This window comes from Lonchura striata, chromosome Z, assembly GCF_046129695.1.
Source record: "Lonchura striata isolate bLonStr1 chromosome Z, bLonStr1.mat, whole genome shotgun sequence".
In the NCBI taxonomy this organism is placed as follows: Eukaryota; Metazoa; Chordata; class Aves; order Passeriformes; family Estrildidae; genus Lonchura; species Lonchura striata.
Window position 1 is genome coordinate 47,532,074 of NC_134642.1, and position 26,557 is coordinate 47,558,630.

A 26,557-nucleotide genomic window follows, 5' to 3' on the forward strand; every position below is an offset into this window, starting at 1 on the left:
TGCCTGAGTTCCCCAATGAGTCTGGTCATGCAATCTTTGCAAAATTTCTGAGGCTTTGCTTTTAGGTAAAACAGTTCTCCCATCTGGGAGCTTCCATTGTCCATCAGACCCCTCCTCAATTCCCATCTTTTGTAATTTTTCTTTTTCTTGAGTGGTAAAACTATATATTTGCCATTTTTCTTTGGGGGAGTTCATAGATACAGTGTCGCTCTGCCCCATGTTCCCCTGAGTTCGTAGGGCTGCTTTCTTGGCTTCTTGGTCAGCTAAATTATTTCCCCTGTTTCTAAAGTCCAATCCTCTCTGGTGTCCCCTTAAGTGGACCACAGCAATTTGAGCCGGGCCCCTTAAGGCATTTAAAACTTGGACAATTAGCTCTTGATGAATTAGATCTTTTCCCTGTGAGTTTATAAGTCCCCTTTCTTCCCAAATTTTTCTAAATGTGTGCACTACCCCATATGCATATTTAGAGTCTGTGTATATTGTTCTAATTTTTCCTTTTAATAACCTTAAAGCCCTGAGTACTGCATATAATTCACAAGCTTGTGCAGACCAGGAGTTACTTAGTGGTCCGGATTCAATTACTTTTAAATCTTTTTATTGGTTTGTAACTACTGGAAACCGGGCCAAAGTCCTCTTATTTATTTCTCTTAAATTGTGCACTAATCTGTAGGACCCATCTGACTTCTTTACAGGCAGGATGGGAGTATTGAAGGGAGACATACAGGGCTCTAAAAAGCCCTTTTTCCAATAGCCTATCTATTTCAGGTTTTAGTCTTAATTTTTCTTCCCTAGGGATAGGGTATTGTTTTATTCTTATGGGTTTGCCAGGATTACTTATTTCTACTGAGAAAGGCTTAATCTGCAATTTCTTCACCGTTTCTGGGGTATACCACACTTCAGGATTAATTTTCTTTTCATCCTCCACCCTTAAAGGGCAGAGCTTTACCTGTAATTCTTTATTTACAACTTCTAAATTAATACCCAATTCTATTATCAGATCTTTTCCTAATAAATTGTAATCTGCTTTAGGTACCAGTAGTAAAGAACCTATACCACATTTGGAATTAGTTTTTACTATCACATCCTTGATAACAGATACCTTAAAGGGCTCTCCTTTTGCCCCAATTACATGTACAGTGTCAGATGACTTTTTACATCTAAGCGGCAAGGCTTGCACCGTGGATCTTTCAGCCCCGGTATCCACTAAAAATTCCATCTCTTGTTGTTGGGGTCCCACTTTAAGCTTTACCAAAGGCTCCTTATGATGTTTCTTTACATACGTAAATAACCCACCTATTTTAAAGTATCATAGCTTAAATAATAGTGTGTACACAATGATTTCAAATTACTTCCACAGAAATGCAAGGGGGAAGAATAGTTTTTGTAGTAGACATTTCATAAAATGACTGCACACTAAGCTGAATTTGTATAAGCTGAGGCAGGAATTCACTCTTCTAAGTTTAGATTGTCTTGGCATTATTCTAGCTTAGGGGGAGAGGAGGGAGTCCACAACATCATTGATGTGGCTGCTGTCATTTTTAAATGCACGAGGTTTCACAGCATACAGCAGGAAAGCAGAGACCGCATTTGAAGATCATACAAAGGATCAACCAGTTTCTGCTTAAGAACACTTTTTTTTTTTTTTTTTTTTTTAGTGTCTTCCCTTAAATGCAGAAAATAAGTATCAAACGAATGAACAGCCTTACTAAGAAGTTGTTACAAGCTCATTAACTGTGTTTACATCTGAAAGGAAAGGGCTTTTTGCCTTTCAGAAGCAAATGAGCTGAATTACTCAGGTCATGTTTTGCACTCCGGCTGATTTTACCAGTGCAGGCACCAAGGCTTCAACACATGCAGTTCTGACAATGTCTGCAATTACTTGTGAAAACTATTCTTGCACACATTGTTTCCCTGAATCTCAGACTTACTTAAAATAGACATAATGCTCTGGCTGATAGCAATTTCAGTATTTTGAAAGTAATAAGGAAGAACTGCTTAGAAGAAGTTATTTGTGCTGTAACTAACAGTTGTTTACAATGTCTCTAGGCACAAAACCCTATAATCTGTCATTAGCAGACAGTGATTTTCAGTGATGATATCAAAGTACTGGTTATTGAAAGGGAGCTCTTTCTATAGTATACTTCCCTGGACCATGCTCCCTGCTAGGGAGACTTACCTCAATACTTACTTCACTGTGTACCTAAGAAAACAAGTTAAGCAGAGCTCAGAATGAATTGACTAATCTAAGAACTTCAAAAAGCGGCTTCCCAACCTTAATTTCTGTTCCCCCAGACAGTAGCAGCAGCAGTGTGGGAAGTGTCCTGAAAGGGTGGAGGTAGGACCATGTTTGAACAGTAAGTTATGTGACAACTGTACAATTAAATGACAATAACAATACATTTGCATTTAAGAATTGAAGCTGCAGAAGCAAAAGGCTTCTTAAGGAGGGCAAGATAATGTGGTCCATTCTAAAAAGTAAGTAAAAGCACTGCCAGCGTCTCACCCCATATAGGCTCCACTGTATGTCCCAAAATCTTGAAAAGGCTGAGCAGCTACACTGCAGTGTGGGTGGAAGCAGAAATTTTGGCACTGGAGAGTAATGCAAGAGTGCAGCTGTCCAAACAAGGGTGGTTTACACCATAAGCTCTATCAGGTTGACATTTCTAACCCCACTGCCACCTCTGGGGCTGGCAGTGAAGGGACCTTGCTGCTTCTCTGCTGGCCTGGGGCCTCACACCCCTAATCTTCCTTAAAGGCTTTCTCATCCACTATCTACATTCCTTGCATGGGAATTAGGGTTAGGCCCTTCCCGCACACTTCCATACAATAATGTATCATTTTAACTTTGTCTTTCCCTTTTCTAGATGGGAAAGCATCCCAATTAATTATCATCAAACCCAAGGGGCTTGGGAATCTGGGGAAGCTTAGCATGGGTCCCCTCTCCCATGGGAGCAGAGGGCTTGCTTTTCCTCTGTCCCATCTTCCGGAGTGCACTCAGTTTCTCACACACGTGCTCCCCTGGTTCGTGGCCCAGCCCCTCGCGGGGAATGGAAAACGCACTAATACAGAGTCCGCACTCACTTGGTCTCCACGAGACCTCTCACACACAGCACTCCGGGAAAACCACCCCAAACCGAGCGGAAAACCGGCCTATACTCACGCGTCCTACGCCTTCGCTGGTTCTTCGTGCACAAAGATTACAGGGGTAACCGGTTCTCTTTTGCCCGTTACTCAATTTAGGTTCGTCGGTGGAGAGTGATCAGAAAGCCTGGGGCAGCCGGGCCGCCATAAGGGCGGGGCGCCTCCCGATCGTCCCGTAGCGACTGATCTACTTCTCCATCCGAGTCACGGCACCAAATTGTTATAAATTGTGACACGGCAATTTGAAGTGTCTTAATTCAATAAAGCAATTTTATTTAAAATTGGCAAGCGAGTAAGGCAGGCAAAAATTCAGCGCTGGGCGGCCGGGGAATCTCCTGCTCTACCAACGGCGCGCAAAAATGTTTTGTCCCAACCTTCCTTTTATCCCCCCTTTTCTCCTTGCAGACGTGACTCTCCAAATGTAGTCTGAGTCTGGTCGTTGTGATAGCTTCTAAGTCTCTTCTTTTGAGATACAGCAAGCAGACCAGATATACACATGCCCAGGACTTTAATCTCAACTTCTTTATCACCTTGTAAGCAAATAAGCATTTCAAAGATACACTAGTACATTCTTAGCCACTATTTTATGCAAAACAAATTAGGTTAACATACCACAGTACATTCTTATGCAAACTAAGACAAGCAAGCATATTACAGTGAACAAATTATCTTCTACTTATCTCACCCCTCCTTCTGCCCCTGCTACCCCATCTGTCCACTACAAGCCCATGACTCAGAGGTCTTGTGTTGGCAGACTTTGGGAAGCATGATCTTGTGCTGGACCAGTACTTGTCAGTTGTCTATTTGTGTATGACACATCCACTCAGCACATGGTGAAAGGGACGCTTGCATGTGGAGCTGTCATGTTTAGCAGCACTTTGACTGTGGGTGCTTTCTCCCCTGCAACAGGATTGTTCCTTTGGTAAGCCTTCTCCTTTGATGTTCACCTGCCTGATCCATTTTCTAAATGCTTTTAAAAGTGCTTCTATCTTAAGAAAAAAAAAGCCAAACCAACAAAAACAAAAAACCCAAACACACCACCACAAAAGAAAAAAAAAAAAAACAAACCCACCAAAAAACAAAGCGAAACAAAACAGGATGGAAGCCCGTTCGTTCAGCTTTTTCTGGGGGCAAGAGGGAAGAGGAGGTAGACCTGTGCATTTACTCCTGTTTCTTCGGTATGCTTTTTCTCACCCTGGCAGCCGCAGAAACGGGCTGGTCACAACTGTGTGCATGCTCATATGATTAGTTGGGGTGAGGGCAGCAGTCCCCTTTTTCTTTTGCTAAAGACAGACGCAAGAGGAAAGCAGCGCCCATTTTCCCAGCTGCTTTCAGTTTCTATTCTCCAGCCGCGGTGAAGTTTCTTTTTCCCGTCGCTCCGTGCTTGGGGGCGGCTCCCACTCACTCCCTACCAGGTCTCTCTGCACCACGGCAGGGGCGGGCTCCGCACGCAGCAGGGGCCGCGGCACCGGCACCGGGACCGGGACCGGCACCGGCACCGGGACCGGGACCGGCACCGGGACCGGGACCGGGACCGGGACCGGGACCGGGACCGGGATCGGGACCGCCACCGGGACCGCCGGCGGCGGTGCGCCCGCGGCCTCGCCATGACGGCGGAGGAGAAGCAGAACCTGCGGTGCTACAGGCGCTACATCGAGAGGAGCCTGAACCCCGTGTACATCCTCAGCAACATGACGGAGTGGCTGTCCGATGGTGAGAGCGGCAGCGGCGCTGCCCCCAGCCCGCCCCCCGCCCCCTCCCGCTGCCCTCACTGCCTCTGCTGGTTCTTGCAGAGGTGAAGGAGAGGGTCCGGAAGGAGGAGGAGAAGGGAGTGACGGCGGCCGCCGCGCTGTTCCTGGATGCCGTGCTGCTGCTGGAGGCGGAGGGCTGGTTCCGGGGCTTCCAGGATGCTCTGGCTGCAGCAGGTGGGGTTTTGTCCGCCGCCCCTGTCCGGCACTGCCGCCCGCGTTCGGCGGGGCTGCGCGGAGCCGCCCGGCGCTCCCGGCACCGGCGGGGCCGCTCCGGCCGCCCTCGGTGCAGCCGCACGTCCAGTCACATCAGCTCAGATGCCGTAGGAAAAGGCAAGCTGACAGAGTCTGGAAACAAGCCTGTTGGGAGGTGAAGCAGCTTTAATAATTCTGAGGATGGAGAAAGCCTCATTGGCAGGAGACTTGCCTGTCTCTGAGCCTTTAGAGAAGAAACAAGACGGCTATTGTTCTCACCGAATACAGTGAAAGGAGGCTAAATCCTCTGAAGCAGAAAGGCAAATGGGTTTCAGGTGTGTGGGAATTGACTGGAATCGTGGGATAACTTCACTCAACGAGAGTCTTAAATGACTTTTTAAAAAATTTTAAAAGTTACTTATTGGCATTGAAAGTCTTCTATTTCAAGAAGTAACCATTAGTAGTTTATAAGGATAATTGTTCCATAGTAGTTATAACTACTTCATGTGTAAATTCCTAATCCAACTTCTTTTATTAAATGGAAGAGAACAGATTGTGAAGGTATTAAATTAGCAGCATCTTCCAGCTTTCTTCTATATGAGTATATTGTATCATATATCCTTTTTGGTGATTTATTAGATACATTGAGCCCCACTTTTATTTTAATTTTCTCACCATTAATTATGAATAATTATCTCAGTGAAAAAATATTACAATATGGGATGTGGCCCACTCATCCCTTAAAGCAAGTCCTAAGTCCAGAGCAACATTTTACCAGTCTGTGATAATCCTGATTTCTGAATTGAAGAACTATCTACTTTGAGCCTGCTAGTAATGTTCAGTGTTCAGCAAAAAGTTAAGACAGTTAGCCTGCTGATTCAAAGTGCTATCCCAAGTAGTTGTTAATTGGGCCGGAGACTAAAATTTAGAATTACTCTTCTTTTTGGCAGATGCAGGGATAAGTAATACTTAGACTAAAGACATTATGGTGGTAAGTATCTACACCACTCCTGCTCTTCTAAAAGGAAATAAGAAGTTAGGCAAATTCCTTCTTTTTGCCCACAAGTTCCTTTGGGACCCTGATCTGCTTTTTTCCACTTCAGAAGCCTACTTAGCAAATCACACAAGTCCTTAAAATATGCTTCCCTGCTGCTGTCTGTTCCAGGACCGTATTTGCAGCTGTTTGATGACTGTCTAGATTGCAGGTGTCTGTACTGCTTTCAGTCAGTGACTGTCTTGAATCCAGTACAGTAGGGATTTTTGAAGGAGGGTGGAGCCAAGGACAAGAGTGAAGGATAAAATGCAGGTAAATAAAAGACCACCAGAGCATCTTGTGATTCTGTGTAGTGTTCTTTGCTCTGGGAATCCTGTGAAAGAGTATCATGGAATGCAAGAATTACAAGGATTGTATGATTGAAAGACAGAAGTGGATATAGTTTCTTGGTGATGTGATGATATGACCTGTGACATAGTGTGGCTCTGTCTTGTTTTTGCAGGTGCTACTGGTCTTTCAGCATAGGTTTTTCATATTAGGCCATACAAGTTCTAAAAAGGAAAATAGTAACTTACTAGATAAAAATTGTATGTGCCTCACCTAGATTTTTATCATTTACAGGACAAAACAATTTTAATTTCTCCAGTGTGGCTGAGAAAATGTTTTTTCAGTTTGTTCCTACCTATTCTAGCTAGAGATTGAATTCACAGTAATGATTTGTCTTTTTTTACCTGAAAGGTTACACTGGACTGGCAGAAGCAATTGAAAACTGGGACTTTGGCAAACTGGAAAAACTGGAGCTGCACAGGCAGCTGTTGAAGCGGATAGAATCAACAATGCTGGAAATTGATCCCGTAGCAATCATGCCATACATAAACACATGCCTGATAGAGAGGGAATGTGATGAAATCCTGCAGGTATGCTAAAATCCTCGTATTTGCCTAGTTTTTCTTCAGAGAAGTGCTGGCTCCCTCTCTTGTGGGATGAATCAGTGCCTGTGTGACAAGTGGCTGGGTGAGGAGGATGGCTGGCCACAGGTCTGCCATAATTATATAATTTTTTTCTTTTCCTATTCTGAAATAGAAAGCCTCAGAGGTTTATGGCAGATAGAGTTTATTAGTGAGACTTTTCCAGACAGAAATTGACAGAATAGCTCTGTGATGTTTCACACCATTTATAAATATTCAACAAATAACCTAGCTATTTTTATAGTCCAGCTAAATTTAGTGTGTAACTACACACTAAACACTTATTGAAGTTGTAGTGGGTAAATGGCTGAATTTTATTGCAAAGCTTCTATTAATTGAGAAGGAAATGCAGTTTTCAACTGAACATCAAACATAACAAATTCACCTACTAAGCAAAGAGCAGTGGGTTTGATTGCTCAGAACCTATAGCAGTTTCTGTTTGTGGTGTGTGCAGATCAGTGAATACAGAAGCAAAGCAGCTGGGATAACTAAACTCATTGAATGCCTCTGTCGCTCGGATAAGGAAAACTGGCCCAAAAGTCTTCAGCTGGCATTGGATAGTGCAGGATATTACAATGCAAGTGAACTGTGGAATATAAGAGAAGGTAAAACGCGAATTGATTTTATGATGCTCTTTTCATGTTCTTGTACCAGACAGTAATTTTTTTTTTCAGGAGAATCAGACTTATTTAGAAGGATACCATCATGCAACTCTGTGATCCAAAAAGAAAAACCTTTTAAAATTTATTTAAATGCTTTTAATATAAAATAAAATACAAATAATACCCTACAAAGAGGCAGAAATTATTTTTTTACTATTTTTCCTCCCAAATGGTTAGGCATGGTGCCTTTTTTTTGGGAAGGAGAATCAGGCAGCACAGGCTCTGAAAGCATAAAAATCACCAAATAGTTATTTTCTTTCTCCTCTTCTTAATTCAACTTTTGCCATCTTTTTGGTTGCTTGAGTTGTGATAGATGCAATATTTTTTGATAAAATATGATTAGCAATGTGATAGTTTAGAGTGTGATACACTTCTATAATCCCCAGAGCAGATTACGTACCTTTTTCTATGAGAAATCGGTAAGCAGCCCTTCCCAAGTTAGTATGTTCATATTTTGTAGAAGTGCAAAATTGTCTCTCTTAGATTTTGCTTTTGTCATTGAATTTACCTTTCTCTCCTTGAAAAATACAGTGTAAGTAACCTGCAGCATAGGAGAATTTAGATAAGAATAAATTATTTTGCTACTAAAAATGTGATTTTAGATAAACTGGACTATATATCTTCATTTCTATGTTTGTTGTCTCCCTAGGTACTTGTTTGAATTGCTTTTTTAGTTAGCAACAGGGATAAGCTATATTTAAGTGGCTTCTTCAACTATATTTCTTATATTGATTTTTTTTTATTACTGCAATCAAAGGGTGTAATTTCTTATCTGGAGAATTAATTACTATATATGCATAAAGTTGTATACATAACTAATAATTTTTTAAAAATATAGGTAAAATAATACACAGGAGTAATACCTATATGTATCTAGGTATTATTTTGTGTAGCTGGTGGCTATTTGTGTAGCTAGTGGATATATTATAGGTTGATAATTATATTTTTTAAGTAAGCTTATCACTGTCTTTTGGGACAGCTTCCTCGAACATCCAACCCAGGAAAGCCAGAATCAGACTACTGAAGAAACATTGTCCATATTGGAAACATTTTACTGCTGGCAGTTAAGAAGAGTTGGTACCAGAAATTAATTGCAGATACTGTGTGTTTTCTGGAGCTGGACTGATGTGCAGATGCGCTCTTTCTCCCACTCCAAAAGCTTTGTGATCATATGTTCTGTTTGCAAAGAGACTCTTCATGCAGGCCCCTGGGGCAGTTCTTTGAGAAAGTATTAATTATAACACCAAAGAAAATTTCTCTTTTGATAGTTGTGTAATATAAAGAATATATTCTGACAATTTCTAGTCCTTTCAGAAGGTGGGGAGTAAGGGAGAGCAGAATCTTGAATTTACAAAGCTTCTTTGAATTCTTAAGAATTTTCATGCTTGTGGTTAATGTCCATGTTACACAGTGATTTCTTGTCACTAAACAGTGACAAACAGTAGCTAAACACTAAACTTTCCTCCCCATCTGTTGTCTCCTTTGTTTTTTGGAACTTGTTACATGCATTGAGCACATGGTTTTTCTAAACCCAAGATTCTCAGTGCTGTCCATCTTCCTTGAAAAGGAGCCTGTGTGCAGAATCATTTTATGTAGTCTTTTTCTTCCAGCAACCAACTCCCTCACCTTGTCACAGCAAATACATTTTAAAATCATAAGGATCAGTAACATGCCTTTTTTTCCATTTATACAGATAATGGCAAAGATGTTGATGGTGAAATGACAGATGCCTCTGAGAATTACTTTGAAACCATAATGACATTTTCTGAAGAAGCAGAATGTGATAATCTGAGCAAAAATCTCTCTTCAGTTTCAGGTAAGTCTTAAAAGTTTGTGGTTGCTATTTTCCATTTCCTTAGATTCGCAGAGGACACAGGTGTAGTGTGCCACAATGGAAAGTACCAAGGAATTAGTGCAAATCTCTGACTTGATTTAGCTGTCTTCTGTTTTAATGTTTAAAGGATCTCATGCTGGGCATTGCACATATTACAGCTTGCCCCTCATTTTTCATGTCTAGTGAAAAGTTTTCAGTCAGCACATTATCAAAAAAGGTCCCAAACACCAGCATGTTGTTTATGCACCTCTTCTCTGATAAAATTAATTCACACATGACCTGATATTACCCAGTTTAGAGAACCAAATGTGACTGCAAAAGATCCATGCAGTGGCTGTCATGGCAAATTTTGCTCTACCAGTTATTTCTAGTTCCTGTTCCATAAGTCCAAATACTCTGACAAGACCACAGTTTAAGAGAGTAATAATTTCAAAAGTCTGTAGAGCAGAAGGCTAAAATATGCATGTATTTGTGGAAAAATAATCCCTTGTGTTTTCATTCTGAGTTGAAAAAAGGCCAGTTGAAGTTAGCATTGTGAACCAAGATCTTAAAATGAGTTCATTTTATGAATCATAGTTGAGTGGTAACAAAAATGTGCCATTAAACTCATACAAAATTCTTGTTTGGTGCATCTGTCCTGTTAAAAGGCTTGTTTGTCAGAGAATGTTCTGTGTAGACTGCACTTTATCATTTTAGATTGCAAATATATGGGGCACAACATATTTTTTGCATTTTTATTGCACCACTCTTCACAAAAGCATTGTTTTATCCTAGAAAGCATCTGTGAGTTTTCATCTGTTTATGAACCAAAGAAGGCTCGGAGCTACCAGATTGAGCTTGCACAGCCTGCTATTGATGGGAAAAACACATTGATTTGTGCACCCACAGGTAAGGAGACAGACATTTTAAAAAAAAAATTCACTTGGTGGATATAGCTGTGAAAGATAGGGAATGGTGAAAGTTGAATCAGACTTCTTCAGCCATTTATTTCAAAGCTGTCTTCCTTGCAGTAGATCTAGATCTACTGCAATTAAAGACCATGGGCAGCACAGAGGCTGGCAAGACAGACTTATCTGTTGGCACATCAGTGCTTGTATTCAGCACATTCAGCATTCATTTTCCGCGTTCTGGCTTCTCCATTCACACTCCTCAGAGTGGATTTTTCAGTTTAAGCCAGTCATTAATCTTGATATTTAAGAAATTTGTCTTGCAAGTTGAAGGAAAAATAGGATGACTTAGCTTGTGGGTCCCCTCTTTTCTCTACTGCAATGCCTACAACATCCAGACAGCCTAATTTTCCTCTGAGCCCTGGAGGCAAGTGGGATAACAGAGGCAGGGACAGAGAAGAGCTCTGGCACAGTGAGCCTGAGGGCCAAAGTAAGATGAGAGGAGAGGAGCAAGGCTGCATGGGGATGGATGGAACCTGAAAGGTCCTGGTGCCTATGCACAGTCTGATTTGATGTGAGAGCACATGATAAGAGCGAAAAACAGACTCAGTGATTTCAAAGAATTCAAATACAACTGCAAATGGATTTTAATCCCCAGTGACTGCTTAATGGTTGTTACAGACTGAGACTGTGAGAGAGAAAGGGATGATTCCCCACCTGAGTAAGCAGCAAGTTTGGTTCAGATCCATTCCAAACGTGTTCAATCTGGAAGAGTAATGGCCCCATTGTCAGCTCCCCTTTGTTACAACAAGGCATTCAGATGAGACAAACTGCTGCTTACAAATGGACCTTTTCATACTCGTCCTGTACCATTCATGTTTTTTGTTTGAAGGATCTGGAAAAACTTTTGTGGCAGTTCTGATTTGTGAACATCATTTGCAAAACATTCCCTCAGGACAAAAGGCAAAAGTTGTCTTCCTTGCAACCAAAATGCCAGTGTATGAGCAACAGAAAAATGTATTCAGGCAGCATTTTGAAAGAAGTGGGTAAGTGTCATTCTCCCTGGTGGCTTCCTCCACAGAAAATAAACTGCTGTGGCTAGGGCAAGATGGAACATGTTTACTGGTGAACAAGAGTATTTGACAGTAACATCAGGATGGCAAGTAGCTGCAAGAATGGTATTGCCTTAGCAGACTTTGTTTGGAGAATCTGAAATCTGGTTCTGGAGAGTTTAAGCACTTGTTGCACATCTGTGGAAATGGTGAAAGTGTTTCTGTACTGAAAGAGTGAGGTGTGTTTTCTCTTGAGACTCCTTTCACACTTGCTTCCAAAGCTGAGGCGGTTCCTGGCAGTAGCAGTGGAATTCCTCTTGCTATTCTCAGTCTCTCTTATAAATGGAAGGACCCAGACTTCTTTGTTTTTTCAACCTCTAGTCAGAAAATGATAGTCCACCTTTCAGATGGGACTGCAAATTGCTTACAGGCGCATTAACAACCTGTTAATGTATCTTTAGATTTTGAGGGAACTGGTTACTCAACATCCACATATGTATCCCTATAGCTATGGGAAAAGGAGGCTGCTGGGCAGAAACAATCCCATGATGCCAGACATGTACACAAAAGGGATGTTACAAGTGAACTGACAGCTGCAGCTTAAATGTACAAGTTAATCAGTCCTCAAATATGACATATTTTTGTTAATGGTAGTTGAAAATCCATTTCTTTACCCTCGTCTCTTTTTTTTTTTTATTTTCAGCCTTCTGTGGTCAAACTGCCACCTCCAAATCTTTGACATTTGAAACTTAGTAACTGCCTTTCAAGCTCACTGAAAAGCCCAATTTTCCACCTTCCTTGACCTGCAAGATATAATTTTTCTTACGCTGTTTTTTGCATCTTCTTTCCAGATACTTTGTTCAAGGAATTTGTGGTGAAACAGTTGCAAATATCTCTGTAGAAAATGTTATACAGGACAGTGACATCATTGTGCTAACGCCCCAGATTCTTGTGAATATCATGGAAAAAGGGATCCTTAGCTCCCTTTCCATCTTCACTCTCATGATATTTGATGAGTGCCACAACACTACAGGCAACCACCCTTATAATGTGTTGATGACCAGATACCTGGATCAAAAATTTGACTCCTCTGCAAAACAGCTGCCTCAGGTAAGGCCCAGCCCATCAGTGGTAGAAACATTAGAGGAAAGTGTTTTGCAATGCAGTTAGCAAGGTCTTGCCTTTTGTGCTGATCCAGTTTAAACTCCCATTTAACAACAGCTGCAAATGGAAGTGGTAACATCTGGAACATTTTTTCATTCTTGGACATTTCCAGGCTTTTGTCCCATGTTACATCTTCCCATCAGCTACCAAGGAAGACTTACCAAGCATAACAAAGACTGGAGTACTTGAGAGCAAACAGAAGAGCTGAACTAGAAAGAAAGCATGTAATTTAGTAATCTCCTTGTTAGCTCTCTGTTGCTGTTTTCTGCACAATAAAATGGGGCCACTGCCTCTGCTGGCCTGAGGTTTTGATCCAGCTGAGAAGATACCTCTGAGTGAATGCAAAGGATGGGTCTGTGTGTGGGTTTGCTCTTCCTCTGTATGATAACCACTGACAGATAGAGCTCATTATGGATTTAAGTGGCTGGATAATTTATTTTAAGTTTAAATAAGTTTGAGCACCTTAGAGTAGGCATGAGTTTTGGTTCTTAAGTTTTTGTGCCCACTTCTTGTTCACTTCTCCCTGTTTTGTTTCCCAATTTGGTGACTGCTAACAATGTAGCAACATCTGCTATTCATGTGTGTGCTTAGATTGTAGGTTTAACTGCTTCTGTCGGAGTTGGTAATGCCAAGAGCACTAATGAAACTGTAGAGCACATCTGTACCCTCTGCTCCTACCTTGACATACAGGCCATATCCACTGTCAGAGAGAACAAACAAGACCTGCAGAGGTTTGGTAACAAGCCAGAAACGCGTAAGCACGCTTGCTTTTTATTTTCCTGTGAGTTGCAAAGTACCATGATTATGGCAGCTACTAAATTCCTCTTTTTTTAGGTTAAGATAAAAGCCTAAAACTAGGCTGGAGCCTTCCTTCCTGCTAGCTTGAAAGAAGTTTAGACGTGCAATCTCTTGTCCTGCAGTAAGGCAGTGCCTACTTGGGCATATTTTCTCTTTGCTGTTGATGTGCCATCTCTAGTTTTAATTCAGTTCTTCCAGTGAGGACTGGGGGCTGCTTATTTCTGCAGTGCTAATTAACCATAAATTTGACTGTGATTGCATAGAGCACCATGTGTAGTAGCATTCTTATAGACAAGAATTTGTTCTGTACTTCCCAAGGAAATGTTTTACTTACTCAGCACGCTGACTTACATTTCTCCTCTCTAGATATCAGATGGGTTAAAATGAGAGCTCAGAATCGTTTTGCAGACATTATCTCAGGTCTGATGTCTGAGACAGAGGTTTTGATGAGGAAGATTTACCCAGTGGGTAAGATGCTGTAATATGCCTGTATTGCAGTTCAGTATTTGATTAAATCAGTGTGAATCCTTACAGCTGCTAGAAGAGACACTCTTTTTTCACTTTCTTTCTCCTTCATTTTTAGTTGCATTTATTTCCTAAATAAGAGATTATAGATAAGAGAATCAACAGTTTTCTTGTTATACCTGATTAGTTTGACAATCATAAACATTTTTACTTGAATTTTAGCCTTCCACATGCAACTAAAAACAGTGTGCTTTTGACACTGTCAAATGCTTCTGAGTTTAAAGAATCTGAAACAAAAGGGCTTGCATTCAAAATGCAGTGGGCTTGATTTAGATGAGAGATACTGATATATTCTAATTTAAACATTTCTCCAAATCCTTCACACCCAATCTGTTAGGAAAATAAGAAATGTCACAGTGGTATTGCTCTGAATGTTGTAATTTTTCCCTTACAGCAAAATTTAATTTTCACACTTGCTGCTCTGACACTTGTGTTTTCTCTGGTGTCCAAGCTGCACTCAGAGTTATTTCTAGGGTTGCCCTGGCCAACATTTTGGTCAGCATTTTGTCATCTTTATGCTTCTGGGTACTCCAATTTCTGCTTTTTAGCAGGTCTCAGTTGTTTTCCTTTGAAAAGCCTTTGAGGTAATGTTTCAGAGTAGGATCTGTACAATGTAAACATCACTGGAAAGAGGATATGGCTGCCCAAGAAAGGAGACAGTTATCAGAAGGGTTCCAGCTTCAGGAGCTGCTCATGGGAAGGTTTGCAGAGAGGAGAAACATGATTGTGAAAAGAAAATTGGTGTCACAATCATGAGATCAATTCTATAACCCTTCAGAAGTAAACTGATTTTTTCTGCTTTTGTAGAGTTTCTAAGTGGTGTCCAGTAATAAAAAAAAGTGGTGGCCTTAATAAAAAACTGGAGAGCAGAAGGGGGTACAAAGTAGAGACCCATGAATGGGTATGCTCAGGATAAGCCTTGGTCTCTCCAGCTCTGGATTAAAGGACATTGTCTATGTTTAGACTGGTTTTTGAACACTGACTGCAGTGCCTTAAACCTGTTTACCTCAGTTCTAGATTTATCCCCTGCCCTGCACTTCCCAGATATTTGAGAGTGAACTATATTCTGGGGCAGGAAGGGATAATTAAAACCCCATGGAGCAAAAAAAAAACCCAAAAAACAAATCAAAACAAAACAAAACAAAAACAAACAAACAAAAAAACCCAAAACCAAACCAAAAAAAAAAAAAAAAACCAAAACAAAACAAAAAAAAAAAAACAAAAAAACAAAAAAAAAAAAAAAAACAAACAAAAAAACAAAACAACCCAAAATCCAAGAAGCCTGATAGCCTGATCAAAGAACAAAGATATTTTCAAAATGCATGTTACATTAAGCAATCATTTCTGAAGCTTATTTTGCATCATAGTTCCTCTTGCATGAATGGCAGTGGCTTCCCTTCTGTGTACCCTGTAGTTACTGTAGCCTGTGAAGCATGCATGCAGCAAATAGGTACTGCCTAGTTCTGCCTCAAAGACAGCCCCTTGGACAATATGCTTCTAGACTATTTAATGAATGAATATAAACTATTGAGTATATGGTAATTCAAGGAGCAATGTATGTGCAGTTTTTTAAATACCATAGACTTCTTACAGGATAAGTGAGCTCTAATATTATTACTTAGTCCCTGCAGATGTGTGTGTGTACACAGCTCCTCAGTTGAATTATACTGGGTTAATTTTAGGCTAACATCTGGGTATACTTTTTTTTCATGTATGTGTACATTTTCCTGGGAAACAGAGGGAGTGAAGAAAACATAATCTTCACAGGTGTTCCCAGGGGCTGGACAAGAAGCAATGGGCACAAACAGAAATATTTAAACAACAGATACAACTTTTTTGCTATAAGGTAGTCAAACACTAGAACAGGTTGTCCAGTGAAGTTGTAGAGACTCTGTCCTTGGAAGTACTCAAAGCCCATTTGAACTGAGTGATCTGCTTTGAGCAGAGGGTTGAACTAAAGACCTCCACAGGTGCCTTCCAGCCTCAGTGGTTCTGTGATTATATCATGAAACTGTTCTTTTGCTAAGGCTTTTTAGAGCCAATATTAGTGGGAAATGTGTTATCCTCTAGCTAATGCTTTTTATTTGTTATTCAAGAGGAACAATTTTTTCTCTCCTTTGATAGATACCATCTCCCAGATCAACAAGATTTACTTTGGAACACAGAGATATGAACATTGGATAGTTTCCACTCAGAAGAAATGCAGACTATTGCAACTGGAAGATAAGGAGAAGGAGAGCAGTATTTGTAGAGACCTTTTCATTTGTACTGAACACTTGCGGGTAGGTATCCTCTTTCCTTCAATACAAAAGTAGAGTCATCCTGTTCCTTCTGATATAGGTATGTTCACCTAGAAGCAGATTTTGAACCAATTGTCCTATTTAGAATCGTAGAATAAATGCAGAGTTGGAAGGGACCCCCAAGGATCATTGAGTCCAGCTCCTGTCCCTGCACAGGACATCCTCACCATGAGCCCAAAAGCATTGTCCAGGCATTTCTTGAACTCTGTTAGGCTGGGGCTGTGGCCACTTTCCTGTTCCACTGGAACCTGTTCCAGTGCCCAACCACCCTCTGGGTGAAATCCTGATATCCAGCCTAAACCTCCCCTGACTCAGCTTCAGGCTATTTCCACAAGTCCTGTCACTGGTCACAACAGTGAAGAGATCAGTACTTGCCTCTCCACTAAGTGAGGATGTTGAAGACTGTAGCAAGTTGACACAGGCTAAAGCATAAGGCATGTAAGAGTTGTCTCTGTGATGCTCACCAGGAACATATTGGTGCAGAGGAGAATTTGCAATGCTTGTCATGGAAATGGAAGAACACCACAACTTTGCAACACTTAATCTAGCTAAATAAAATTTGTGTTTATTGCCCCTTGGAAAATGAAGGCTAAATGCTTGTGTCTCTTTCCAAGCAGAAATTCAACGATGCTCTCATTATCAGTGAAGATGCCCGCATCGAAGATGCTTTAGCCTATCTAAATGAATTTTTCACAAATGTAAAAAACGGACCATATACAGAGTTAGAGAAGCAGCTGACAGAGAAATTTCAAGGTATTTCCCATAGTACCTGTGACAGTTGTAGGGGAGATGAGAGCTTATGGTAGGATGGTCCAGGTGTTTTTTTCTGAGTAAGTGCAGTTGTTTTTCCAGTTTCAAAAACTGCACTTTCCAGAAGATATGGTGACTGCATGGGTGCAAGTGCAGTGGTAGGGCAGGTGGTAGGGGACTAAATTTCTGGGACTGTAAGCTTCTAGTGCAGAAACTGATAAAATAGTAATAATTGTAGCTGGATGCTGTAGTAAGTTCTTACATGCCTGGCTTGGAGATCAGGCAGCAGTACCCTTGTGGCTGTGCCTCACAAGTAGGCAGATGGTCTACAGTCATGGGTGCTGATAGCATTAGATAAGCCAACATACAGTGTTCAGGGCACTGCCTAGCCTCCTGGCCAGTCCCAGTCTTCTGGGTAGAAGCAGGTGGTCCTTGTAACTTTCTGATTGAATGTTAGAGGTTGTCACAGTTCTGTGACCTGACCCTAGTTAGCAGTGGGCTATATTCAAGCCTGTGCTCTTTTGTGTTGCAGTGTTGACTGCAATTTTAAATCACTGCTGTGTCTGCCCTTGCAAGTCAGTTGTTTTCTTGGAAAACATAGCACAAGAGCTGAGCTTGTTTTGTTGCTGTCTTTTGACACATAGTATATCACATAAGGTCTCATATCACTTTGCTACAAAATGTGACATATTCATAATTTGGTTTTTTCTGGGGATTTTGTTGTGTTTAACCAACAGATTTCTCTGCTTGCATCTGAAAAACAGAATAGAAAATAAAATAATGTGTGTGCTGTTTGAAAGTAGGTTTGTGTGGGAATTCTGCTTTCTGCCTTAAAAAATGCAAATTTTTCAAGAAACCTTGTTTTTTTCTTTCAGAGATAGAACTAGAGCTGACTGCCCTTTCAAAAGATGAGTCAAATGAGAATCCAAAGTTGGAAGAGCTTGCTTGCATCCTGGATGAAGCATACCACTATAACCCACAGACTCGCACTATTCTCTTTGCCAAGACAAGAGCCTTAGTAGCTGTATGACTTTTTTTTTAAAACTCCTAAAATGGGAAGTGGGAAAATAAAATTACTCATCATATTACCCTTCCCATTTTGATCTGAAGTAGAAAAACGTGCATGTATTTAATCATTCTAATTTATTTTACTGTGTCTACCTAAGCCCTAATGCTCTGAGGCAGGATGAGTGAGGTGGCTTTCTTTCTTTTTCTGAAAACTACAGTACGGGTATGGTGTCCTTCATGATGTCAGACTACATGCTCTGATTGATCATTAAGACATCAGATTTTTATTTTGGGCCTAAAGTCAGTTACAAGAAGAAATATTTTAAGGGTTTTGGTTTTAAGGTAGTGTTGTTATGAATCAGCTCTACTCCTTTATTGACTGCACATCAGGAGGTATATATACATTTCTCAGAGGATTCCTATAGACCTCAAGAAGGTCTATAGCAGCTGCTTTTGATCAGGAAAAAGGAAAAACTTTGTGCAGCTGATGTTCCCTGGACTCTTTTCACTGATCTGTTTTATACTTGCCTATGATCAAAAATCTAGGCTGGATGATACTTTTTCTCCTTTACAGTACCTTGCTCCCAGAAAAGGTTTGTGCTTGACGTTAATGTGCTGCTAAACATTAGCATGAGTAGATTAAAACATTTACTGCAAATGTCAGCTGTTTCTGTTCTACTGTAAACAGATTTATTAGCTGAATGACCCAGCCCCCCTTTTTATCCTTTTCATTCAGACATGCTGGATGAATTGCAGACCAGAAAAAAAATTAGAATGGGACTAAAGTGTGAACTAATAGCACCATCATCTATTGGCAGCTTTGCATGTTAGATTTAAAAGCCTACAGTAGCCTGGATGATTTTTTGTTCTTCTGTATGAGCAGTTTGAATGTGCTACTGTCACTGTGTAGTGGAAGCCCAGTTTGTAAATAGTAACTACTTTCCTTTGATGCCAGATGTGTAACATTCAGTGATCTGTTAGTTTGTAAGAGAAAAATGCAAAATTTTTAGCAGTGAAAAACTACTTGCTCTCTACCCAGCCTTTAAGTTGCTACCTTTAAGTTGCCTTTAAGTTGCTACCTATCACAAACTAGCATTTCATCTGTGCAGGGAATCTAACACCCTGATTTGCTCTCCAGGCTTTGAAGAAGTGGATAGAAACAAACCCTCTTCTTAGCCACATAAAGCCAGATGTGTTGATGGGTAAGGGAAGAAAAGATCAAAAAACAGGTACACAGATTTGCACTAAGATATGCTAAACCAGTAGTAGCTATGCTATGACGTAAAAACTGTTCCGTTTTTCCTGTGTTCATCTTCTGTGCCCTTAAACAGAGGAAGGTCATGCAGATTTGCACTTGCATTCTTCCAGAGCGGGAAGACCTTGAATGAATCCTAAGAGGATTTTCTGTCCAGAACCTTGGTTAAAGCATCAGTAACACTGTCAACAATGCTTTTTTCCAGGATTCTTCTGCTGGTTCAAAAGCAGTTTAGAAACTTCACTATCATAGCTTCTTGTGATTAATTTTCGTACTATCTCTGTTACTTTGTGATTCCTCTCCTATTTCGTGTTTGATAGCAGCCACTTTAAGATAGAATAGAAGCTACAGCTGAAATGAATTACCTATGGCTTAAGTTCAGAATTAGGTTGGGTTTTAATTAACTAAGCTGCATGGGTGTCTTCAATAAAGATCATCTGGGTGCCATGTCTAAAATGGTGTCTCCCAAGTTGACAATATCTGTGACACATCAACAGGAATCCCTGGTCCGTGAGTATAATGTACACCCAGCTGCATATCAAACTTGAAGTAGTTTTCCAGATCGAAAGGATGTACTAATTTCTAATCACTGAAGTAAAAGCACATGTGGGTATCTTGCTCAAGGAGCTCTTCAGTTTTCTTTTCCTGACACAGTTTCTTGGTACTGTAGGTATGACCCTGCCAATGCAGAAGGGTGTCCTGGATGCATTCAGAAATGACAAAGACATCAGACTGCTAATTGCTACATCTGTTGCTGATGAAGGCATTGATATTACTGAGTGCAACCTTGTGGTGCTCTATGAATACTTCGGTAATGTCACCAAAATGATCCAAGTCAGAGGTATGGAATTTCAGAACTATTACTGTAGAAACCTGTTTTGGCCTAGAAATGGACATGAAATGCTACTAAATGGCACATTGGAAATACTGTAGTAATATGTGCATCCCTTGCTGTTGTTTCTCTGTGCCTTAGAGCAAAGTCTCATGTGAATGATGGGATGTGATAAATTTGTTCACTGAGCCAAGTCCTTGATGTTGTCTGACTGACAACAGGCAAATTAGCCATGCTGCACAAGGTTATGGAACTGTTGAGGACTGGTACATCAAGTTGACAATTACATATAAGCAGAACTATGTCTAGAAGAACTGTTGTCAGAAATATTACAAATCATTCTGTGGCAATTTACAAAGGACTGCTGCAATGGAATTTCTTGTACGGCCTTGGCTTCTGAAGGCCTTCTCCAGCCTGGTGGTTTATTACCAACCCAGCTACTCCCAGGTACACGAGGCCTTTGCCTGTGCAGATCTCTAATATTTGGACCAAAAGAGAGACACCCTGTTTCTGTCTTCCCTGTTTGTCCAGAGAAGTCTGTTGTGACTTCGGCCTTGAATTTGGTGATTTTACAGTATGGCCAGTAGAGGGGAATGAAGAGCCACACTAAATACTGGTTTCTGCTTCACATTCCTAAACAATATAAAAGTGCCTACTCTCTTAATGGTACATCTGCAATATTTCTTCATATTTCCCAAGTTAACATCATCATTTAATGTGAAGTGATTTCCATTGTACTTACTCTGTACTCTCCTTTCAGGGTTTGTGGATTGTGACCTTCTTATCTGTATTTTGTAATGAAATAACTGGCCCAGAATTGACATTTATGGATGAAAAGATAGTGCTTATTATTAAAAAGCCTTTAAAGGTGCAACAAAGAGAGGTTATGTCAGTTTCAAACCACATACAATGATGATTTTTGTGATGAAAAAACTCAAAAGAAATGTGAACGCTTTTTATAACCAAAATACTGCTAAACTGGTATGATATCCCTGTAGTTCTGGGTTTGTCTGTGTCTCAGCTTTAATAAACTGGCAGACAGTAGGCATAATCAGGTAGAAGAGAAGGTGCTTGCTGTTGTTGTTTGTGCTTTTGTCAGCACAGTATTTCTAGTTCCTTAGGTTTTTTGGGTATTTTTAGACATCAATTAGCAGGGCTTAAAACTAATAAGAAAGACTGAGATGAACTTTTCTCCTTTACATTTTTTTTACACAAGAAGACAGCAAGATGCTACACATAAAATGTATTTTAAAGCATGCCTGCACAGGGAGGCCACAGAAGTAGGCAATATAGTACTGGCTAGGGTATATCCATGAGGATACCTGGAAGGGGGCATCTTGTTCTGGTTTATTATTGAAGAATGCTCTTCAGAAGCAGCATTATCTGAATCTGAACATTACAAACAAAAGCAGACATACAGAAGGCCCTTAGCAGTCGTATGGCAGACCTGTCATTTTTGCATATGTTGGTAAGAGTAACTAAAGAGCATAAACGTGTTGCTGTATAGGTCGTGGAAGGGCAAAAGACAGCAAGTGCATCCTTGTGACAAGCAAAATGGAAGTGGTTGAGAATGAAAAACTAAACAGTTACAAGGAAGAAATGATGACTGCAGCTATTGAAAAGCTACAGAACTGGGATGAAACATCATTTGCAAGAAAGGTTTGTGATTTGTGCAGTTTTCATACTCAAATTTTAAAGGCATAATCTGTATCTACCTTCACCTATTAAGGGTCTATGTAGGGAAAAGTTATAACCTGAGGGAAGTGTTCATTGTACTTGATTTATGACAAAGGCTAGGTCAGCAGAGAAGGGATACTGCATACTGACAGTTTGTGAATGTCAGCTGTACAGTAACTGCAAAAACTTAAGAGCATGAGGTAGAATTTATGACCTGTTGCTTATGAAAAGAGGACTCCTGGGTGATGTAAGATTTGGAGGCCATCTTGGGCACAGTGTACAAAGATACTGAGATGCTTTGCAGCTGAAAATCAGGAGGGCCAAAGCCCAAGTGGATATTCATATGGACCACCACCAAGGGCTGAGGAGAAATCCCCATTCTTTATTGGTTATGGGGGAAACACAGTGACAAAAATGAAGAGAAGAGACTGAGGTACTTAATGCCTTGTTTGCTTCTGTAAGACTGGTTGTTCTCAGGATATTCAGTTCCCTGAGCTGGAAGACAGTGATAGGGAGCAGGATGAAGGACCTATAATCAAAAAGGAACTGATTAGTGACCTGCTACTCCATTGCGACAAAAGTTTATGGGGGCAGACGGGATCCATGCAAGGGTACTGAGAGACGTGGTGGAAAAGCTCATCGATCCACTTTCCAGCACTTTCCAGTACTGTATAATCAAGGAGATCCCAGGAGACTGGAGGTTGGTCAGTGTGACCACCCATTTACAAGAAGGACCAGGAGGATCTGGGAAGTACAGCCCCATCAGCCTGACCTCAGTGCCAGGGAGCGTTATGGAGCAGATCACCTTGAGTGCTATTACCCATCACATACAGGACAACTAGGGATCAGGCCCACCTGGATTTTGTGAAAGGCATGTCCTGCCTGAGCAGCTTGATTTTCTTCTGTGACAGTATGACCCACTTAGTGGAAATGGGAAAGGCTGTGGTTAGTGTCTGCCTGAACTTCAGTAAGGACTTGGCCTTTGTGACATTTCTTCTTCTACATCCAAGGCTTGGTGCAGTTTCTCCTGCTTCTTCTCAGAGTATTCCATTTCTGCATTTGTTTCTCAGCTACAGGCTGTGCCTTGTTGCTTCTTTCTCTGCCTGCAGTTTCTGTTGTCTTTGTAGCTTTCTTTCAAACCCATGAGATTCCCAGATCAGCAGCGTTAATTGTGCTATAGGGTCTCATATGACTTAAGTGTTCACATGGACATACCAGCCTTAAGACCAGAGGTGCTGTTGGGGGCTAGAAGGGAAGAAGGAGCAAATAGCATAAATGCTGTCCATCACATAGTCTCATTCTAGCTCTGCATTCTGAATTGACAAATGTACCCTGTTCTTTCTTGGTATGAGTTGCCAGAACAAGGTGTGTTTGGTTTTGAGTGCTTTAAGTAATAGGTTCCTAGATATTACATGCCCAAAGTCACATTTAGGCTGACAGTGGGATTTCATTTTTATTTATTGTATTTTCATTTTTATTTATTTATTACAGATACGTGGCCTCCAAATGAAGGAAAAAATGCTAAGAGATTCCAGGAAGAATGAAACAAAACATGAAATAGTAGGAGGGAAAAAAAAACTTTTCTGTGGAAAATGCAAAGCATATGCCTGCAGTACTGATGACATCAGAATTATAAAGGTATGTTTCTGTACAGGAAGCTATATCCATGACCACCAGGGAAGTCAGCATTATTGAACTAACTGCATTGTTTATCAGTGTGGAAGTGGACTATCTTATGCAAATCAGAGGAGAATAGAAATTCTGAGTAAATCAGTAAACCACAGTAACAGTTCTGACTACTTCTTTAGTATGATAAGATGAGTTGAGCTGATGTTGTTCAAGGTGTGAAAATATGGGATATGGTAGGAATCACTTCAGTTCTCCTGAAGCCCTTCTGACAAATTTTGTTGAAAACCACTGATCTTCTACTACATAACCTTCTAGAGTTACTGCTGTATATTTACTTTCCTGATTAGCATCAGATGGAAGTCTCTCTGCTGTTGAGATATTTCTCCTACAATTTCTGTTGACCGAAAATTATCTACACAAAGTACTGGGATCAGATTACAAACTCTTTGTCTTATAGGTCAGTTTGAGTTTTGAAAAGCAGGGTAAACCGTAGTTCCACAAGAAGAGCCCTACAGTTCTTCAGTATTATTTTGTTTTCTGTTCTGTAGGTGTAGTTGCTTCTGTGTATATCCTAGGGACATTATGATTGTACTCCTTCTGAACATGAATATCTTCCTTGTAGACAAAAGAAAGTAACACTCTTTACACACGGAAAGTGGTGATCATGCAAGAGAGGCTATTCTAAGCACTTTGAGCCTTTATAGTTCTGATTTTTGTTCTTTTGAAGCTGCTTCTATCTGTGGTGCTCTGAAAAGTGCAGTTGCAATGTGATGAGGGGCCTCAGGCCACAGCTGAGCAATACTGTGTCTGCCTTCAGGCCCTTCCCAAATTTCTATTTATTTTTACCAGCTGTTTTTGGAATGTAGATGGTGCTCACTACTCCTCTGCAAGGAGTTGGGAACAGCTCAGCTTTGTGAACACTTAGTTACATTTCTTTGACAAAAAACAAGGGCTATCTAAAGCACCTCTGACTTTTTCACTATTTTGTGCTCCTGGCTTATCACCTATACCTGTGCAAATAGAGTCAAGAGTTCAGAAAACTCTTCAGTAACTAGTTTTGTTTAGTACTCTGAAAATAGTGCCTCAGTTTTTAAAGTAATCCCTACAAACTGCATTTCCAGGAGGATCTATCATTTTCAGACTCAACCTCAGATTGTAAATATGCTTTCAAGTAAGGCTTTTTTTAATCTTTTATTATATATGTTATAAACAATAACTATAGCTCCTTCATCTTATTAGGGTTATTTTTTCTACCACTCCAAATTGCATGACCCCTCATGGGAAATAGGAGTCTCTCAAATTTGTCTATTGTCTGAATTACTCTCTTAGTTTCATGGGCATGGCTCAAATACAGCAAACACAGTTTTTAAAAAGCTTACTAAGTTCAAATATGTGTAAGCTGTTGACTGGGGATACACCATCAATTTCTTTGGTTTTGATAAGCCCAGGCCTGGGTCCTTCTAGTACCTGGTATTCCATTAATGGGGGAAAAAAAAGAGCAATGAGCCAGAGAGGCTGGAAGGTGAGCCTCCAGGATGACAGCAAGTGCCTTAACAGGGAGAACATGTATTTGAGAAAGGAAGGGGAATGACAAAGAAAAAGAGGAATATTGTTTCTAATATTTAGTGTTTCTGGCATGTGTTGTTTCAGGGATCTCATCACATTGTCTTAGGTAACGCGTTCCAGGAGCGTTATACAACAAAGCCCCACAGGAAACCAGTTCAGTTTGATGATTTTGTGAAAAAAAGCAAGATGCACTGCCGAAATACCGAGTGCCAGCATGACTGGGGGATCATAGTGAAATACAAGACATTTGATAATCTACCCGTGATCAAAATCAGAAGCTTTGTACTAGAGGACGTTGAAAGTGGGACACAAATGGATTTTCAGAAATGGAGAAGTATTAATTTGTCTTTGAAGAATTTTGATGAAGAAACATCCAGCTGAACTCAACATTTTAATGTATATATTGGTTCTAGTGTGCTATGCTGAAATAGCAGCAATGATCAATTATCATTTTTCTATAAAAACTTTTGTTCTTATGCTAGGCCACTTACCCGCATCTGGCTAGATTATAAAAGGCTGGTAAAGCCACTAAAACCAGTATTTGCTATATAATGAGATACTTCACCAGACGTTTCACTAGAAGGACAAGTATGTGCCTAGATGTCTAGATCCAAATCATTATGGCTATGAGGAATCTGGTCTGAAAAAAAAAAAAAGATCAAGTTGAATGTTTAGTTAGTTCACTAACTAAACATCCAACTTTAGGTAACAGGTTACACCTTCAAGAATTGAGGTGCGAATCAGCCTCTTCTTTGGTACTAACATGTTCCTTGTGAACAACATGGCTTACTAGCACTTCATGCAGTACTCTAGCTACTTCTGAAACTTTTTAAATGTTCTAGACATTGATATATAAAATTGAAAGAAAAATGTCCAGTAACTTTTCTGTAAGGAAGATATTACATCTCTTAAATTTCTCTTTAATAGGAAATGCTTCTGCAACAATAAGAAATGCAGTAGAGCAGCGCCCTCTTAGGGATTCATCCCTGTAATTAAATTGTACCATTTTCTTATATCACTGATCAAGTTGCTGTGGCTGAAATTGCAGAATGGGCACCCTCCTGTGTTGCTGAACTGAGCAAGTCCTAAGAGGGACAAAGTACACTGGATCATGGGAGGAGGTTCACTTTTGAAGGGGATTAGCATTTACCTGGATGCCCTGTTTTCACGGATTGTCACCTAAAATCTCGCAAGACACTGAAAATACTGTAAGCTTCCTGTCAAAGTCTAGGCATTAGTGTGTTCAAATCTGTCCTCTTTACTCAGATCCAGATTTCTCTGGGAAAACCAGAAATTCCTACAGAGTTTATGAAATGTTGTACTTGAACACTTTAAAGCACTGATTAAAACACAACCGCTGATTCCACACATCTTCAATGAGCTTGTATTCACTATTTCTGGAACCAAAACCAAATGTATTTTAAGTTCCCTTTGTGTATTTGACAATGTGGCAAGATATGTATGTACAAGAATTATGTTACAAAACACCAGAACTAATTAAAAAAATCCCCAAAACCAAAGCACAACTCCCTCCCCCGTCCACCCACACCGAATTTAAGAGTTAAGAATGAA

At 40.4% G+C, this 26,557-nt stretch overlaps 1 protein-coding gene across 3 annotated transcripts; it reads left to right on the forward strand.

The window, feature by feature from the left end:
• The first annotated feature begins 4,561 nt into the window (after positions 1-4,561).
• RIGI (RNA sensor RIG-I) lies at positions 4,562-26,355 on the forward strand. Of its 3 annotated transcripts, none has more exons than XM_021537134.3 (18): positions 4,562-4,854; positions 4,935-5,066; positions 6,817-6,995; positions 7,501-7,651; positions 9,402-9,524; positions 10,317-10,430; positions 11,322-11,475; positions 12,333-12,591; positions 13,237-13,399; positions 13,810-13,911; positions 16,093-16,250; positions 16,886-17,021; positions 17,894-18,042; positions 19,165-19,255; positions 19,952-20,122; positions 21,621-21,772; positions 23,282-23,428; positions 25,070-26,355. In XM_021537134.3, the coding sequence occupies exons 1-18, from the start codon at positions 4,749-4,751 to the stop codon at positions 25,364-25,366; spliced, it is 2,784 nt and encodes a 927-aa protein (XP_021392809.2). In that variant the 5' UTR covers positions 4,562-4,748; the 3' UTR covers positions 25,367-26,355. The 3 variants fall into 3 exon arrangements, with proteins under 3 accessions (XP_021392809.2, XP_021392811.2, XP_021392812.2); XM_021537136.3 differs by having other exon boundaries at positions 4,689-4,854; positions 17,900-18,042; XM_021537137.3 differs by lacking the exon at positions 13,810-13,911 and having other exon boundaries at positions 4,689-4,854.
• Positions 26,356-26,557: the final 202 nt, after the last annotated feature.

Coding starts and splice junctions, on each gene's coding strand:
- RIGI (XM_021537134.3), top strand. CDS start 4,749: ATGACGGCGGAGGAGAAGCAGAACCTGCGGTGCTACAGGCGCTACATC. Junction 5,067..6,816: donor GGATGCTCTGGCTGCAGCAG/GTGGGGTTTTGT, acceptor TTTACCTGAAAG/GTTACACTGGACTGGCAGAA. Junction 13,400..13,809: donor TGGTAACAAGCCAGAAACGC/GTAAGCACGCTT, acceptor TCTCCTCTCTAG/ATATCAGATGGGTTAAAATG.